Source organism: Schistocerca piceifrons, chromosome 2 (assembly GCF_021461385.2).
Source record: "Schistocerca piceifrons isolate TAMUIC-IGC-003096 chromosome 2, iqSchPice1.1, whole genome shotgun sequence".
Taxonomy (NCBI): Eukaryota; Metazoa; Arthropoda; class Insecta; order Orthoptera; family Acrididae; genus Schistocerca; species Schistocerca piceifrons.
In genome coordinates, this window is record NC_060139.1 from 928047665 (window position 1) to 928067285 (window position 19621).

Consider the following 19621-nt stretch of genomic DNA (forward strand, 5'->3'; position numbering starts at 1 on the left):
GATTGCATGAGCATTGTGTTCTAGATGCACCTATGGCTGTGCTTGCGTATCAGTAAAACGACATGAAATGTGCTTTATCACCTGGGAGGCCTCGGCTGGGATGTTCAGAAGCTCTGTGCAAGTCTTTTTATTTGACACCACTTTGGTGGCTTGCATGTCAATGATGATACTAGCAACTTTTGCAGTTGCATAAAAAAAAAAAAAAAAAAAAAAAAAAAAAAAAAAAAAAAAAAAAAAAAAAAAATAGAGGTCCCTAGAGACTGTTCAGGGATACTTTCTCAGTACTTTGGTATGAGGGATCAACGGTCTACAGTGGCTGATTACAGAGTAATAAAGTAATAATGACTGATACAGTTTGTTACCTCAATCACCCTTGTTTCTATCATAACAATCATGCAACAAGCACCCTCTCCTCCGTGCACTATACCAGCAGGGTGTCAGCTTACAGAATCAGGCCCAGTCAGCCTTGCCCTCTGTTACATGATGACATTCTGACTAGGGCTATCAGACTAGTAGTGTAGACACCCCATGTTAAGTGTCTCCTTGTAAAAAGTTATTTCCAGATGTAATAAAGTGTTGTGTGTGTCACTATCTGTGTATTCTTATGGTTAGAACACTGATGATGAGTAAAGTTATATTTTCGCCTGTTTTTCAATGTGCGGTTGCTTTTTGCATCTTGTCTGCTTCAAATGTTGGTGCAACAACAGAAGGATGTCATCACAATCGTGCAACAATCTTTGCCAGCTTTGCTCTGTAAACCTTCATCTCAAACTCTGTTTCCTCCTCCATTCCTATCGTTTGATGAGGCAGCGGAAGATTGGGGAGCATACAAACACCGCCTACAGCAACATTTCCACAGTTTTTATATTATGGACGCAGAGGTACATCATGCACTGTTTCAGTCATGGACTTCTCCCATCTTTAATCAGGCATTGCAGAACCCTCCTTGTCATTTGACAATTAATGTTCATTGTTGTCTTCTTGTTATCGCCGTCACATGCATGTTGTGGCAGCTATGGTTGAATTCTACCAATGCAAGAAGCAGCCCCACCAGTCTTATTGTGCTGGGCTGTGATCCTCCACAGCCTTGGTCACAAGTGCAATTTTGTCATGGCCAAGTCCAAGTCAAAAGACATGTATGCAGACATCATGGTTCATGATGATATCTTCTGCTCTGCCTCAGATAAGGAAGTCCAGCATTGAGCCCTCCAACTAGAGGACCCCTCCTTCGAAGAGGTTTTACCAATTGCCCAGTCGTATGAGGTCTCACACGCCACTGGTCAAGCAGCTGGAAGCCTGGTGTGACACCACAGCACTACAGGGTGGCCCAGCCATGCCCATGGTGACTGGGGAGGATGACATAGCAGCAGTGCAAGTCAGCCGATCCGGTAGCTTGCGCATGGCGTGTAGAAAGTGTTCTAGGAGCCACTCCCTGTTACCATTGTGTGTCTTGTTAGTCCCAATGGGACAGATGTCTTTGACTTTGTAGTAGTCTGCCACTCACCTGCACAGAATGCAACATCAGGGAATATGGGTGTGGATTTCCAGGAAGTGTCATTAGCAAGGCCTGGTTAGGCTTCAAACCTAACCAGGATTTCAACAAGCTTTTCATCGAGGTTTTGGTTCTCTAGCGACTGCTGCTCCAGAAGGTGGAAATAGGCGTGGCAGTTTGCCTGCTTAATGCCCAAATATATTCAGACTTCAGCTCTCTGCTGCTATCACTGGCAAACAGATTCCTACGGGGATTCAGTAAACAGCAAAACTCGTTGCTTGACCAATTCACAGCTGCAGTTACCTATAAATCAGTGACTCGCCCTATTACTTTTTTTACCAAGGTCAGTAAACTTTTTGCTTTTGGTGCCTTTCAGGTCTATGGCTTTTCAGTCACGCACTCCATAGAGTTAGTACCTGCCAAAGTCACCGATCAATCATTGGAATCTCTCTCCTCCAAATTTTAGGATATCTTTGCAGAAGGCCTAGGGTGCATCACAGACTTTCAATCCCACATAAACTCGAAGCAGCTGGCTCATCCTAGATTTTTTCATGCTAGGCAGATTCCTACAGGCCTAAGCTCCCATGTCAAGGCAGAGCTGGACGAGTTCACTTCTCTTGGGGTTGTACTTCCTACTTGCTCCAGTGAATAGGCCACACCCCCTGCCATCATCATGAAGAAACCCTATGGTAAATTGCGACTTTGCAGCCATTTAAAGAGCACTGTGAATTCACCATCAGTGAATGACACATACCCACTTCCACATCCAGATTAACTGGTCACACACTTATCAAGGGGTCAGTTCTTCTCCCAACTCTTATCTTTCTGAAGCATAGCACCAGTTACCCCTGGATGAGGGGTCCAAGAATATCACGGTCCTTAATATGCCTTTTGGCCTGTACAAATACCAATGGTTGATGTTTTGGGGTGGCAAGTGCCCCCACAATTTTTCAGCACTATCTGGAACTGGTCACATCCCTTATTCCACACTGTTTCAACTACCTGGACATTGCTGTTACCGGACGTACTACAAGCGACCAGCTGCACAATATCAGGGCTCTTTTTCAAGAACTCCAGGCTGTGGGCCTGCATTGCAATCTGCAGAAGTCCAAATTTTTTCAAACACCTCCTGAGTATCTGTGTCACGCCATCTCACAGTTGGGTGTTCGACCCATGAAGAGCTGGTGTCAGGGCCATTACGGACCTGCCATGTCATTCATCATTGTAAGAACAGCAGGTTTTCTTGGGTAAAATTGCCTATTATAGTTGGTTCATTCCCAGGGCATCCACTATTGCACACCCTCTCTACTTCCTTCTCTGCAAGGGTGCTTTCTTTGTTTGGTCTCTGGCGTGGGACCAGCCCTTCACTATGCTGAAGAAACACCTCTGGTCAGCACCATGCCTCGCTATTTTTGATCCTGACAAACCACTGGTTTTGGCTATGGATAATTTGCAATATGGCGTGGGGGCAGTGCATGCCTGTTGGAATGCAGACAGCTCCGAGCAGCCACTGGCTTTTGCATCCAAAACTCTCAGCTCAACACAGGTCCACTACTCCCAGGAGGCTCTAGCCATTGTGTATGTAGTCGCCAAATTTTACTTTTTCCTGTATAGCAACAAATTCCAGTTGCACTACAAGTCATTAATTTTGTTATCTACCCCATCCGTCTGGATCCCTGATAAGGCAGCCCACAGGTTGTAGCGATGAGCCTTGTTCCTCTACAAATACAAATATCACACTCATTTTTTCCCCACTGGGTGCCATGCCAACACAGGTGCCTTCTTCTGGCTGCCCGCTGGCTCAGACCCCGAGTTTGACCGAGATGGGTTTCCGATCACTAGTGCCAGAGTTGCCAATGCAATGTCATCCTCAAGCAGGTAGTCCACCTTGTCCAGCAGGATTGGCCTTCTAGTCCTCCGGGCCATGCTTCCAATCTGCTTCATAACTACTTTGTCTTGTGCCATTTTCTATCAGTCCTAAAAAGGGTCCCCCTCTTCTCCACAGACAACACAGCTCTCAAGATGGTTATTTCTTGGAGTTAGCAGAGCAAGGTCTTACTGCTGTTGTACGAGGGTCACTGGGGTGTTTCTCGCATCAAAGCCTTGGCTTGCAGATATGTGTACAGGCCCAGCATTGACCAGAAGCTGGAGCATTTGGTTGCTGTGTGTCTCCAGTGCTAGCCAATAGGCAGCTTCCAAGGTTTCGTTCTCCCCACAGCCTCCAGCAACTCAGCACTGGAACACATCCATGTGGATTTTGTGAGTCCATTTCTGAATATTTTTTGGCCGATCATTGTTGGCATGTTTTAGCAGTTTCCATATGTGGTCTGGTGCTACTCAGCCACCACCGAAGCCACTATTCTGCCTCTCTCAAAAATGTTTCTGTGGAAGATGTCCAGTTACTCTCATTTATGACATCGGATCTCAGTTCCTATCCCAGACCTTATCCGATTTCTGTGTGCAGTCAGGCATTCATCATGTTTGCTCCCCTCCCTTTCATCCCCAATCTAATGGGGAAGGCAAGCACATGGTTTGCACCTTTAAGACTCAGATGAAAAAGTATCTGCAGGATTTCCCCACTGAGAAGGTGTACAGTTTTTTTCTGTTAGTTCACCAGATGACTCCTACTGGTTCCCATACAGCACTAGAAGTGGATATGCCTCCGCCTCCTCCATCCAAGATCTCGCCTGCCTTTGTGTTCCATTGTGCCACTTTTCTAGTGGGGATGGCAGGCTGGACACATGATTTCTGTCAGCGCACCTGTTGTTTACTGGCATTCATCATGCAACAGAATGGCCACTGCATCTTTGAACTGGAGATTGAGAGGTCTGGCACTATCAAAAACAGGCTCTGCATCCAGGTGGATATCTGCCCCCCACCCCCTCCCCTGCCCGACCACTCCACCACCTTTGCTGGGGCCCAGGTCGCTGAGTGCCCCCTATCCGCCAATGTTCCAGCCTCCTTTTCCACCTGCATCAGCACCTCTGCCTGAGGAGCCTACGACTTTGCAGCCTCCAACAGCAGCTCTGGTAGGCCTCTATCAAGTGGGCATGTCTCTCTCTGGTTTTATGTCTCCTGTGCAGCCTCAGCCTGCAAAGGAGTCTCCTCCAGCTTCCACAACACTACCGTACATTGTCAGGGATCCCAGCTTGGACTGTCTGTCTCCGGTCCTGTTGTCTTGTGCTCCGAAAGGAGGGCTTCAGGGCTCCTGGTCCCAGCCACTTTCACGCATATTCTGAGGTTTCCCGTGACCGGAAGTTTCCCTCGTCTCTTGCCTCTAATGTTTCCATGAACATGGATGGCATCTCCACATCAGATACGTCCACACTTTGCCTGGGGAATTAGCGACATTCCACCCCCAAGGTGGAAGTGATGTAGTGACCCACCTGAATTCTACAACCAGAGATCTGGGTGCACAGTTGTGAGGTGTACCACTGAAGTTGGCAGATGCTAGAACTCATTCATGGATGGGCGTGCAGCCTCTCCATCATGCATTTGACAGGCTGGTCGATCACTTATAGAGTCAGGTGCAGCCAGGCTTGCCCTCAATAACATGTTGACAGCCCAACTGGGATTATCAGATTAGTAGTGCAGCTACTCTGTGACAAGCATCTACTTGTCAAAACTTATTTATATATGTAATAAAGTGTTGTGTCAATCACTGTCTGTGTGTTCTTGTGGTTAGAACAGTATACAATCTAATGAGGTTTCCACTGGGCCTATGCCACTGATGCTAATATCTATATCCGCCTTGTTTGCAGTGGCAGACTGTCTTTACGTATCACCAGAATTTTCTTAGGCTCTCTGAGAGCTCTTTCAAAATGATTCTGCTATGGTAGTTATTGAAGACTTCCTGCACTGATCGTCCTGACAGCCAAATGTGTTTCATTTAACACCTCTCTATCTGTACCCCTCTTGCCGTGTTTTACACATACTGTACAGAAGTCACTGCCCTTTTTATAGGTTTCTTTTCAGAGGCCCAATATCATGAAAGGACTCCCCCATTGTAAGCTGTTCTACTGTGTATCGAATACTTGATCAGCTATGCTTCTAAACTTGCGCCACTGTTTCTGTAAGTGCTTGTGTCCAGGATGAACCATTTCAAGTTCCTCTCTGAGATATGAACTACTGCCTCTTGATTTAGCTTATGGAACATGTAAATCCTCCTGTTTGTTTCAGATGCCCTTTTTACTTTTGTTCTCATTGGTGCTACAACTGTCTCGTAGTCACTGTGCTACATTCAGTCTAAACATTCTCAAAGAGGTCACTTATGTTAGTTGCAATTACATCTAACACATTACTGCCCTGAGCATTCCTCCAAACTGTGTGTTCAAAGTAATTTTTGAGAACACTTCGCAGAATGTCTTGCAATGACCACCACTTACGAAACTGTAGTTATCACAAATATTTGTTGAGCGCTTAAAGTTTGCTCCAATGGCAACAGTATGATTATATAGCACACCTATTAGTGAACAGAAGTTCTCTCTTAATACTTCAGTTACACCAAGAAGTGAATCTGATAGTTGATAGAAGTTTATGTCCACCCTGGATACAGACTCTTCGACAAGCAAGACAGAACTACAAAGTTATACCTTCAATAAAAGTTTCTGAAGAAATATTAAACACCTCTCTATGGATAAAATAATGAACTTTCAACAGCATCATGTTTTGACAGCCGTTTCACATTATCCAAATTACAAAGAAATACAGCAAACCCATAATGAAACCCCCCAATCTTAGAATATTACTAAAATTTTACTCCCTATTCCTCCCCTCCTCTCTTCAGATGCGATAACCTTTTTTCAGAATCTCTCTGCTTTTTCTTGAGTAGCAAATAAACGCATGTACAAACTACGGAAAGTTTTTTTTTTCATATCATACATTATTGTACAATAGTAAAGAGAAAAGAACAGATATGTAGCTTAATCCAAGAAGCCCCTACAAAAAAAAACCTGAGCTGGAGTGCTTTACAAGTGTCACTTGTACTCAGGCAATTTCTTCTGCACGTATCTGAAATACTGTTGAATATGGTTTGAAAACCAAAGGAAAGAAAATTGTAGCACTGTGTAAAACATTAGATAGATATTTATAATAGAAAGACAACATGAAACTGGATCATGAACACAAAATACACATACCACTTCATATCAACTGCACACTAAGAAATATAAAAGGTAATTATAAAAATTTTCAGTGTAAAAATGTCATCTTACATAATTATCCTTTCAGTACCCTGACCTAAACTGCATTACAACTTTCGGTCTGAAAGAAGGCCATAACAAACACAGGTTTCCGATTCTTTAAGTTTTCACAGTTTACTGAATATTCTATTAGGTTTTGGGACTGCAGCCGCATCATGCTGACTTCTTGCCACAATATTTCGGCTGGCAACTGTCCAGCCATCTTCAGGTAAGTGTCTGCTACTGAACAATGGAGGATACTCACCTGAAGATGGCTTGACAGTTGCCAGCCGAAATATTGTGGCAAAAAGTTAACATGATTAGGGCTGCAATCCTGAAACCTTATAGAATGAAACACAGGTTTGTTTCAATGAAAATGATATTCTGTTGACAGAGAAAAATGACTGACTTGGGTTACACAGACTCAACCACATAACATGTATTGAAGTCACGTAGAAAAGTGGGAAAAAACATACCAGTATGCTTACTAAACAAATTACATTGGGACAGGAAATTCACTGGTTCACATAAAAGTCAATAACAAAAGCTGCAATTACATGCTCAGGAAGACACTTTCACAGAATGTGTATAAAATCATAGTTACCAGTAAACATAATTCTGAATAATGAGACACTTCATAAAAAGTATCTACTGAAAATGTCTGCACCTATTTGAACAGCTTTGGACGAAATTTGTTAAATGCATATAACTTGGCATAAATTTTGTGGGTTTTACACCATTATCATCATCATCATCAGCAGCAGCAGCAGCAGCAGCAGCAGCGACTTCTACAAACAGGTTATGAAAGACTGGATGGAAGTACTTTAAGTGTACTTACCAAACTATACCCTGTGCTCCAGATCCAATGGGCTTCAGATTTTGGTAACGTTTGAGGATAGTAAACTTGGTATCGCCAACCTCCACAGTGTAAAACATGGAGGAGAGCCTTGAGGACATATTGGAGCCGAGGAACGGCATGCGTGGAGACCAGCACACTTCACTGTACAGCTACCAGATGCGCCTGGGCGACTCTGTCTGGAAGAGGTGAAAACACTGCATTTAACTTAGTGTTACTATTTCTGTGAAATAGTAGTTCACAAGAACAGAACTAGCAGGACAAAAAATCCTAGCTGCTCACTTCTCTGAATTTTATTCACTCAAGTGAACGATATAAAATAAAAGGATGGTTTAATCCCAGTGTGGCAAACTGGTATCATTCAAGTATACCAGTGTGTATTGTATTGTATGATATTTATATTGTATCTGCTTTGACTCATTCCACATCCATGCATAATCACGCCATACTCGATCTATGGAATATGTATCTCAAATAAATAAAAAAATAAATAAATAAATCATGGGCGTAAAAATTTCGGACAGCTATAAACATCAATGAATACATTATTTTGACATAACATCTCCTTAAATAGTGGTGGCTTCTGTTTCTTTCAAATAATTTGCTATTGTGGTCCACCACTGACTTAATTTACCATCATCTCCTCATAGAAAAATCATGCGACATTTGACAGATGTTAGTCTCTACGCAGAAAGATGAACAATATCTTCATTTAGTGACCTCCTCTTTAATGTAAAGAAATAATGTAACAGAGAGATTTTGAAACAGATAAATAATATTCCCCTAAGAAAGTTTATTTTCTATATGGATCACTTGTAGCATTTTAAATGTAAAAGTGAAACTGCACTCAAGATTGGTTTGTACACCACGCATAGCGCTGTTGGTGGAGGTAAGCGCTTTAGTTACTTCGCCACAACATAAATTAATTACATGAGAAAATAATTAGTAGTCAGTAATCTTCCAGGAAGGAGGTATAGTGTCATAGAAGCAGCCAGCGATCTTTTCTTACGAAGGTGATGTCGTAAATTAAAATTTTATCTGAAATCGTCAGCTCAGCTTAATAGTTCGGATATTTACCTCAGTGAGACGATCCTCAGAGAGTGGTAAACCAAAGAACCAACAGATGGCCCTGCTAATTTTTTCAAGTAGGTGACAAGGTGTACCGAATACAACATGAACTAGCGAAACAAATTTACTCTTCGAAAACACTATTTCCTTTTTTGAGCTTTGAACTTCCACGTTATACGATTCAATGCAATGGTTACACAATTCTCAACGTGTTTTAATCTACACTTCAGCGCTAATATTATTGAAAGCGAAAGTAATTCTGTTACGTTTTCACAACCAAACGGATGAACTGATTTTCAAGAAATATAGTGTGGAGGTAACTTCAACCGTGAAGAGGAAAAAAGGCTACTTTACAAAGTAAATAAAAGAATCGTTCCCTAAGAGGGTGAAGTAGGGAAAGGGTTTAAAAAAAAAAAAAAAAAAAAAAAAAAGAAAGTACTAAATCCGTTGCACAATGTATGAGTTGTATAATGTATAGCTACTTCAGTAGCACGATACGTAGATACACGCACGCTCCCATCCACACCCCTCCACCAACACCGGCTCAAAGGAAGGCCTGACGTCACGTCAGCTAGGCACGGCGAACGCCAGGTCTGTTGCAGGCAGAAACGCGTGGGCGTGCTTACCACTATAAATGTCTTATTTTTGGACAAACTGTTTGGTATTGTTTTGGATTCTACAGTTTTATTTAGATTAAAGATTTTCTTACTATCGTAAAGCTACAAATGAAGATCATAGTTCTGTATTACTGAATCCTGTCGAAACAAACGTAGATCAATATGAGAAGATGCTTTGCCCATTGCAAGCTTCGGAAATTTTACATTCAAGTAACTATATTTACTTGATCCATTTTGTTATCGAAACTTACCCCAACCCCCTTACAATTAACTCGTTTCTTTTAATTATTTATTTATTTTCGCTTGTCATCGTCACTGGAAATGTGAACTAATTTACATGTGTAAATGTACAACTGTTGCCAGTCATTAGATTACAGTCTATTTCAACGAAAGGAATTCTAAATAGGAAACAAAATAGCTTCACGCATCGAAAATACTGCTGAGCTTAAACTTTTTTTAAACATGCACATTAGAAAAGATAAATATTCCCCTCTTGCAACTGAAAGGAGAAACTTTATAAGATAAAAAAAATTATTTGATAAAACAAGTATCTCTCTTTTTGCCTCTTCTTCTGTCCCCCACCCCCTCCCTCAACGTGTACAATCGCAAGATATTTCATTAACATTCAGTGCTCCTCACCCCATAGTCAACCAAGATACCTCAAGAAGAGCACCAATATGTTCAGTTTCTTGTAAAAGCAACCCAGTATAAACGTAACTTCCTCAGATTTACAAATAAGGTAAAGAAGCACGAATTCTGTTGCTGCTGGACCTTGAAGTTGTTTTTGTATGTCAATCCTTAAAACAGGTGGAAATTTAAGTTCAGGAGTACACTATTTGTTAAGAGGTGTAATGAATTGCACAATTAATTGATCGCAGAAATCTCTCAGAACAATGTGTGTTGGTCACATTTTCCTGTGTCAGAGAGGGAGACACCACATTGTGAGTATGTCTGCAAGAGATCTGGCGTTCGCCGTGCCTAGCTGACGTGACGTCACCAACAAGCGCCGAGGCCTTCCTTTGAGTTGGTGTTGCCTCCGCACGCAGTCCGCTCGGTGGCGACGACACGGCACATGTTGAGCACACATCTTGTGGTTCATAAGATAATTGGAGGCACCAAATAATGAGACTACCGCATTGAAGCCTCTGTAAATGGTGGCAGTTAAAATAACTAAGCACCTTAGAAACAATTTGCATATTTGTATGGTAACTATTGAAGAGAGTTATTTTACGAAATTTTGCACAGAAAAAATACTGAAATTGACAAAACTGTTATTTGAAAACATATTTACAGTGTACTCCTTGGCCATGGAGTGTATTCCAATATTACTTTAAGTTGCTTCATTTGTCGTAATATTACTTAACGGACTGCGGTTAGAACAATTTAACGTTCGGCGGCGAACGTCGGGAAAGAGAAATGGTTGTTAGAAATTTATTTATTAAGGCCTAAGAAGGGAACGCAACTCCAAGAAATTCATTCTAATACTTTCTACAACGGCAGAATACATTGTGTTAAGCAGATTATCAATAATGAACACCTCCAACTGAGCAACTATAAATTTTTCAACGAAATGTTTCCTGCTGTAGTATACTTCTGCTAATTACTTGTAAGTACTTGTTTTCAATTTTGAGTGTCATACATAAGATAAAATCTGAATTGTGAACTGTTTGGGCTAGGTTAACATTTTGAAGTTCATTCTTGACCAATGGGTCAGCATCAGCAGACTGTGTGTGTGTGTGTGTGTGTGTGTGTGTGTGTGTGTGTGTGTGTTTTACAAAATCAGCAGTGGCGGACGCTTTTCCGCTCAACAAAAATTATTATTAGAGTAAAATGACGAAACTTCCGCAAGTCAGTGCGATCAGTTGAAGGACGACCTTCGTTGGAAGTTATCTGACAGCCAAATGCCATCTTAAGGAAAAGACGCTGTTTCAGGGCCATGTTGAATTGGGTATACAAGACAATAAATAATGTTTGAAATCAGATTAAATGTTGTTTCATGGTTTTATATCACTAACGCGTGCGAGAGAGAGAGAGAGGGGAGAGAGAGAGAGAGAGAGAGAGAGAGAGAGAGAGAGAGAGAGAGAGAGAGCGGGGGGTGGGGGAATAAGGGGGGGAGGGCTGGCGCCCCTTTCGGTAGTCTTCCAATTTGGACGGCGCCTGATTGGCCCGTCTTGCCTGATCGGATGTCAGGTGGGGCGACACCGCCGTGTGTCGCCCTTTCCTGGCCGTCTAATGATGACAGGAGGGAGCCAGACACCTACACCGTCTACGACCGCAGCACCGTGTAAGCCTCCAACCACTCCGTGGTCACGTTACACTTGCGTCATGCGCGGAATGAAGGTAACGTTTACAGGCAAGGCAGTTTTATTTTCGTTCAATACGACCTGAAGACCACGTTATACATTACGCAATGCTATAGGAACACAGAGCAGTGTCCCTCTTCAGCACCTTCCGGCACATAATGGCGGTACCAATGTGCATATGAAGCGTACAGAGTTGGACAATACGATAGCATTTAAAAAGAAATTAAAAGAATTTCTTAATGGCAACTCCTTCTACTCATTAGATGAATTTTTGGATAAGTAAGTGGGTAATTTCCCCAACCCCCCACAAAAAAAATTTAAAAAAATTAAAATTATTAAGTGTCATGTAATATTTTGTGTAATGTAATATCTTGTATAGACACCTTTTGTTAACCTGGCACGTTCCACATCATTACGAAGTGTCGTATTTATGATCTATGGAACAAATACTAATCTAATCTCTAATCTGGCCATTCTTCTCATTTCCAATTATTGTGTTATAACTTAAGTATACTGCAAACAATCTTTATAAATGTGGTGCTCCAGAAGGATGCTGATGAATGTATGGGTAGATCGAGTAACTAATGAGGAGGTTCTGTGCAGAACTGGGAACACAAAATTTTGGTACAACTCACTAAAAGAAGGGATCGATTGACAGTACACACCGTGAGACATCCAGGAATCGTCAGTTTTATAATGTATAGAAGTGTTTGCGCGCGGTGGGGGGGGGGGGGGGGGGGGGGGATGTTACAATTGTAAAGGGAGATCAAAGCTCGAATTAGTAAATAGGTTCTAATGGATGTAGGTTGCAGTAGGTAATCAGAGATGAAGAGGCCTGTGTAGGATGGACTAACTTGGAGAGCTGACTACTTCTCATTTCCAGTTATTGTATTACAACTTATTCATACTGCAAAGAAGCTTCAGTCTTCGGAACTGGAGACCACAAAGCACAACAACATAATGCAAATACACACAACGTCAAAGGCTCTCCCCTCCCCCCCCCCCCCCCCCTACGTTACCGGTTTCCGTCTATTAGTGATCAAGAGCCCTGTTCTTAAAAATCGAAAAGGAAAAGCATAACGCGGCCTCGACAGCTAATGTGTTACTAAAAAGTATCACTGGCATTTTTATTTTATTTGTATGGTAATAGTAGTCGCTTCATTCCCACTGTTGCTGACTCGAAACCTAATTGCTCCGAATTAAAATTTCTGTATTTATTGCGAACCGACATAACGAAGCGCGGGATAGCCGCGCGGTCTTGACGCCTTGTGACGGTTCACGCGGCTGCCCCCGTCTGAGGTTCGAGTCCTCCCTCGGGCGTGGATGTGTGTGTTGTCCATAGCGTAAGTTAGTTTAAGTAGTGTGTAAGCCTTGGGACCGATGACCTCAGCAGTTTGGTCCCATAGGAACTTACCACAAATTTCAAAAAAAAAATTCCGACATAGGATCTATGATCGTCGTGGTGAGTGTCGATTTACCATCTTGTAAGTAAAAGGCAAATTGTCGGCGCCGCACTCTTCGCAAAAGTCGCAAAACTGCCAGAAGGCATCGTACGGAGTACAGGGAAAACTTCGACTCCTGAACACAGTTGTTGTTGTTGTTGTTGTTGTGATCTTCAGTCCTGAGACTGGTTTGATACAGCTCTCCATGCTACTCTAGCCTGTGCAAGCTTTTTCATCTCCCAGTACCTACTGCAACCTACATCCTTCTGAATCTGCTTAGTGTATTCATCTCTTGGTCTCCCTCTACGATTTTTACCCTCCACGCTGCCCTCCAATACTAAATTGGTGATCCCTTGATGCCTCAGAACATGTCCTACCAACCGATCCCTTCTTCTGGTCAATTTGTGCCACAAACTTCTCTTCTCCCCAATCCTATTCAATACTTCCTCATTAGTTATGTGATCTACCCATCTAATCTTCAGCATTCTTCTGTAGCACCACATTTCGAAAGCTTCTATTCTCTTCTTGTCCAAACTATTTATCGTCCATGTTTCACTTCCATACATGGCTACACTCCATACGAATACTTTCAGAAATGACTTCCTCACACTTAAATCTATACTCGATGTTAACAAATTTCTCTTCTTCAGAAACGCTTTCCTTGCCATTGCCAGCCTACATTTTATATCCTCTCTACTTCGACTATCATCAGTTATTTTGCTCCCCAAATAGCAAAACTCCTTTACTACTTTAAGTGCCTCATTTCCTAATCTAATTCCCTCCGCATCACCCGACTTAATTAGACTACATTCCATTATCCTTGTTTTGCTTTTGTTGATGTTCATCTTATATCCTCCTTTCAAGACACTGTCCATTCCATTCAACTGCTCTTCCAAGTCTTTTGCTGTCTCTGACAGAATTACAATGTCATCGGCGAACCTCAAAGTTTTTATTTCTTCTCCATGAATTTTAATACCTATTCCGAATTTTTCTTTTGTTTCCTTTACTGCTTGCTCAATATACAGATTGAATAACATCGGGGAGAGGCTACAACCCTGTCTTACTCCCTTCCCAACCACTGCTTCCCTTTCATGTCCCCTCGACTCTTATAACTGCCATTTGGTTTCTGTACAAATTGTAAATAGCCTTTCGCTCTCTATATTTTACCCCTGCCACCTTTAGAATTTGAAAGAGAGTATTCCAGTCAACACTGTCAAAAGCTTTCTCTAAGTCTACAAATGCTAGAAACGTAGGTTTGCCTTTCCTTAATCTTTCTTCTAAGATAAGTCGTAAGGTCAGTATTGCCTCACGTGTTCCAGTGTTTCTACGGAATCCAAACTGATCTTCCCCGAGGTGGCTTCTACTAGTTTTTCCATTCGTCTGTAAAAAATTCGTGTTAGTATTTTGCAGCTGTGACTTATTAAGCTGATAGTTCGGTAATTTTCACATCTGTCAACACCTGCTTTCTTTGGGATTGGAATTATTATATTCTTCTTGAAGTCTGAGGGTATTTCGCCTGTTTCATACATCTTGCTCACCAGATGGTAGAGTTTTGTCAGGACTGGCTCTCCCACGGCCGTCAGTAGTTCCAATGAAATATTGTCTACTCCGGGGGCCTTGTTTCGACTCAGGTCTTTCAGTGCTCTGTCAAACTCTTCACACAGTATCATATCTCCCATTTCATCTTCATCTACATCCTCTTCCATTTCCATAATATTGTCCTCAAGTACATCGCCCTTGCATAGACCCTCTATATACTCCTTCCACCTTTCTGCTTTCCCTTCTTTGCTTAGAACTGGGTTTCCATCTGAGCTCTTGATATTTATACAAGTCGTTCTCTTTTCTCCAAAGGTCTCTTTAATTTTCCTGTAGGCGGTATCTATCTTACCCCTAGTGATATAGGCCTCTACATCCTTACATTTGTCCTCTAGCCATCCCTGCTTAGCCATTTTGCACTTCCTGTCGATCTCATTTTTGAGACGTTTGTATTCCTTTTTGCCTGTTTCACTTACTGCATTTTTATATTTTCTCCTTTCATCAATTAAATTCAATATTTCTTCTGTTACCCAAGGATTTCTACTAGCCCTCGTCTTTTTACCTACTTGATCCTCTGCTGCCTTCACTACTTCATCCCTCAAAGCTACCCATTCTTCTTCTACTGTATTTATTTCCCCCATTCCTGTCAATTGCTCCCTTATGCTCTCCCTGAATCTCTGTACAACCTCTGGTTCTTTTAGTTTATCCAGGTCCCATCTCCTTAAATTCCCACCTTTTTGCAGTTTCTTCAGTTTTAATCTACAGGTCATAACCAATAGATTGTGGTCAGAGTCCACATCTGCCCCTGGAAATGTCTTACAATTTAAAACCTGGTTCCTAAATCTCTGTCTTACCATTATATAATCTATCTGATACCTTTTAGTATCTCCAGGGTTCTTCCATGTATACAACCTTCTTTCATGATTCTTAAACCAAGTGTTAATTATGATTATGTTGTGCTCTGTGCAAAATTCGACCAGGCGGCTTCCTCTTTCATTTCTGTCCCCCAATCCATATTCACCTACTATGTTTCCTTCTCTCCCTTTTCCTACACTCGAATTCCAGTCACCCATGACTATTAAATTTTCGTCTCCCTTCACAATCTGAATAATTTCTTTTATTTCATCATACATTTCTTCAATTTCTTCGTCATCTGCAGAGCTAGTTGGCATATAAACTTGTACTACTGTAGTAGGCGTGGGCTTCGTATCTATCTTGGCCACAATAATGCGTTCACTATGCTGTTTGTAGTAGCTTACCCGCATTCCTATTTTCCTATTCATTATTAAACCTACTCCTGCATTACCCCTATTTGATTTTGTGTTTATAACCGTGTATTCACCTGACCAGAAGTCTTGTTCCTCCTGCCACCGAACTTCACTAATTCCCACTATATCTAACTTCAACCTATCCATTTCCCTTTTTAAATTTTCTAACCTACCTGCCCGATTAAGGGATCTGACATTCCACGCTCCGATCCGTAGAACGCCATTTTTCTTTCTCCTGATAACGACATCCTCTTGAGTAGTCCCCGCCCGGAGATCCGAATGGGGGACTATTTTACCTCCGGAATATTTTATCCAAGAGGACGTCATCATCATGTAATCATACAGTAAAGCTGCATGCCCTCGGGAAAAATTACGGCTGTAGTTTCCCCTTGCTTTCAGCCGTTCGCAGTACCAGCACAGCAAGGCCGTTCTGGTTATTGTTACAAGGCCAGATCAGTCAATCATCCAGACTGTTGCCCTTGCAACTACTGAAAAGGCTGCTGCCCCTCTTCAGGAACCACACGTTTGTCTGGCCTCTCAACATATACCCCTCCGTTGTGGTTGCACCTACGGTACAGCTATCTGTATCGCTGAGGCACGGAAGCCTCCCCACCAACGGCAAGGTCCATGGTTCATGGGGGGGGGGGGGGGGGGGGGGGTGAAACTCACTGATTGACACAGAGCCGGTCATTGGCTCTATTTGTGTCTAGAGAGTAGTGTCAACGAAACTGGATCAGCCGTTTGCATAATGGACTGTTTTGAGTTGTCTTTCTGTTCTATTTGTAAATGTTTACTAACACTTTCTAAGTTCTGTAATTTATTACACAGTTCCTTCGAACTCGACGAATCAAATACAACGTTTATGTAATCGTTTAACAAAGTTACATAATGCATGATAAGGTTCCCTATCATCTTCGCATATGATTGCAAATGACAATGTGCAACACTAAGGTATATAGCAAATAAAGAAATTTTACTTACTGTGTGTATGCAGCGTAGTAGGGAGAATACAATGTCATAATTTACAAGTGATTTGTGGGTGTACATAAGGTGAAATTTTTGGCGCCAACAACGCATCTTAAGCCCGGCTGGGGTCCCAGTCAACCGAGCTCAGATGACAGATACGTGTACGTCATTCCGCCTGCTTCAGCTGTGTGCCAGAGTTCATCAACCGTAGCGCTGTCGAGTTGTGGCGTGTCACCCTCTCGCTAATCCCTGACAAGATGTTTCCGAAGAATGAGAGATTAGGAGGACGTGCTGGCCAGGGCAACAGCATACACCATCTGCGTGCCCGAGAGGTCAAGACGGCACGAAAAACGTGCGGTTCTGCGTCGATTTGTTGAAAGAGAACGTTACAAAGACCTCTAATATAGAACAAAGCCACCGGGGTTGACACGACACAATTGTAACGTCCGTTGTCCAGCTAACTGGCTATGCGAACCAGAGGTGATAGTTTTGTGTACCCAATGGCACACCTTAATGACAGGCCAGGTGCTGTGCCTAAATGACGATGGCGAATGCATTCTAACAACTTTCGTTCTCTTTTGAACTAGAGACAGGGGCTCGTCCATTATGATCCTGTAAGCAGAATGGTACTCGTCTGAAAAGACGTGGTTTCAGTCTTGTCACTTTTCCCCACAACATGGTATAACAAGAAGAGTGATTTGAACACAACAGTGCTTTACTAGTCATGAGCCTGTTGGAAGTGGTATGTCGCTGCCTTCCCCCGATCTTGGAAACGAATTACCTAGTTTTAACTTCAGTCGAAACAGCAACTTGGCATTTTTCAGATTAATAAATGACTGTGAGATATGAACAAAGCGACAAGAGACAAAAAATAATTGCCGCCCGAGTATCGAATTCAGGGCATCTGGGTCTGTAGCCTGGCCAGCATCGACTGAGCCGCCAAGCCGCACAGGCTATGTTTGTACACGGGCAACCTAAGAACGGTCACATGATTGTTTTTAATCTGTACCACGTTTAGGACGGTACGATCAGTAGCTAGCGAGGTCAATGGAAAAATTTTAAGTGGACTTCATTAGTTGTTTAGGCACCGCCCTCAACAAATAATCGCATCCTCAGGGTTGATAATGTTCTCACTTACACGGGTCTCATGAGACTGAGGATGAAATATCACACCTTTGCTGATATTCACATTCATCAGATTTGAACACTGTCGAGATTGTAGGTATTGTCACAACGTCCCCCATCATCGCTCAAGGAAATGGAAAATCTTCCCTGTAAGGAATGGTATATATTGTCTGATTTAAATTAGTTAGCATCTCACGTTTAAGGTGCCAACAAGTTCTGTCTGCAGGCAGTCATCGCAGCGCTCTGTCCTCCGCAGCGATATAAAATCGCTTTAAAGTATCTCCTGCAAATGAAGTTACGCCACTAAGCGCGTCAAAAATATATTCTTAATTTTCATGGGGACGGTAAATAAGTTTGTTTATTGCAAAACGATGAAATTTTCGCGTTTGGAGAAGTTCCCCACTTCGGAACTGCGGGCACACAATGTTTTACATAGCTGAAGTGGCCACACAGCGGGAACACGAAGTACTAGGGCCCCTCTGGTGTGTCGCTGGTGAGAGCAGTCCATGCCGCTCGCTGTCAAAGGCCAGCTAATTTAAGCAGAACTATAATTCCACTGGCTTTCACCGTATATTCTCATGCATCCAACCCCACGAAGATGCGGGCTAAGCGTGATCACATACAGTGATAGCAGCAACAGCTCCAGTTGTCAATTTTCCATTTGAAAGACCGATTTCGAGCTCAAACTACCTTACTGCCACAGTGACCCCTCAATTATTTGCTGGAGAAATCGCCTGAATATAGAATATTTAATAATGAAATTGCAGTCTGATATACTAAACACTTTTTATTTCACCTCTGGCATGTTGTTTTTCAACCAATATTGGTATTAGTGCATCCAAATTGGAGACTCAGTAAAAACTGTCATAGACGCCTTTCAATTATGAAAATCTGGAGCTGAAGACTATTTGCAGCTTCATTAGATGAAAATGCTATTCATTTAATAAAATGCACATTTATCAATGTATTTTGAAGTGTTTTCAATTGGTTATAAATCCATTCACATTCATTATTTCCACACTCTTGGAACACGGACTACAATGTTACCGGCAATTGGCCGGCCTTTACTAGGGATGCTTTGTTTCAACAATGATCATTCTTACAGTGAACGACTGTAATTTCTTCATCGTAGTCTGAAGATTCGGCGGACTGATCAGAAACTTTGTCCGTAAATGCTGCAGGAGCATCAGCTTCAGAATCATGTTCCCATCAGTAAAGTCGTTTGCGTCACTTTCACGACTGAATTCTTCCAACTCCCGTAACTTCCGTTAGCAACATGTCATTTCGACGTGCCATTTTCACATAAATGTACTTCACACTCAGCGCTAGAACAATTACACAATCTGTAGTACAGAGTCAGAGCGACCCTTCAAAAAATACGGGGTGTCCGAAAAGACTTTCCCTGATTACATAAATTGATAACTCAGGCTAGAAGTAAGATACAAATATGAAACTTGTGTCGAATTGTTTCAAATTATCAAAGTTTTTTTCTGTTTTAGATTCGGAGTGCGTAAGTAGTGGATGAGGTGCAGTGCCCAAAAAGCCATGTTAACCAATCAGGAGAAGGCACAGTGTGTCCTGTGGTACCATGAGACACGATCACCAACCACAGTGCAGAGACACTTCCAGACAACATTTGGAAGGAATCCACCTGATGTCAAGAGGATTAAAGCCTGGTATGAGAAGTTCAAGAACACAGGATCGGTTGCTGACCTTCCGAGGTCTGGTCGACCAAGAACCTCAGCAGACAGGGTGGAAGCTGTAAGGC

General features: G+C 42.3%; 1 protein-coding gene across 7 annotated transcripts in view; it reads right to left on the minus strand.

Annotated features, from left to right (window-relative positions):
* Positions 1-19621, minus strand: part of LOC124777906 (stress-activated protein kinase JNK) — a 718838-nt gene that overhangs the window by 86469 nt on the left and 612748 nt on the right. For 6 of the 7 annotated variants that reach the window (XM_047253456.1, XM_047253453.1, XM_047253458.1 and 3 more), the window contains one exon: positions 7511-7707. In XM_047253456.1, the coding sequence (XP_047109412.1) occupies positions 7511-7650 (140 nt within the window). In that variant the 5' untranslated portion in view covers positions 7651-7707. Of the gene's footprint in view, positions 1-7510; positions 7708-19621 lie in introns of those variants that run through there. The other variant, XM_047253459.1, reaches the window with a different exon arrangement.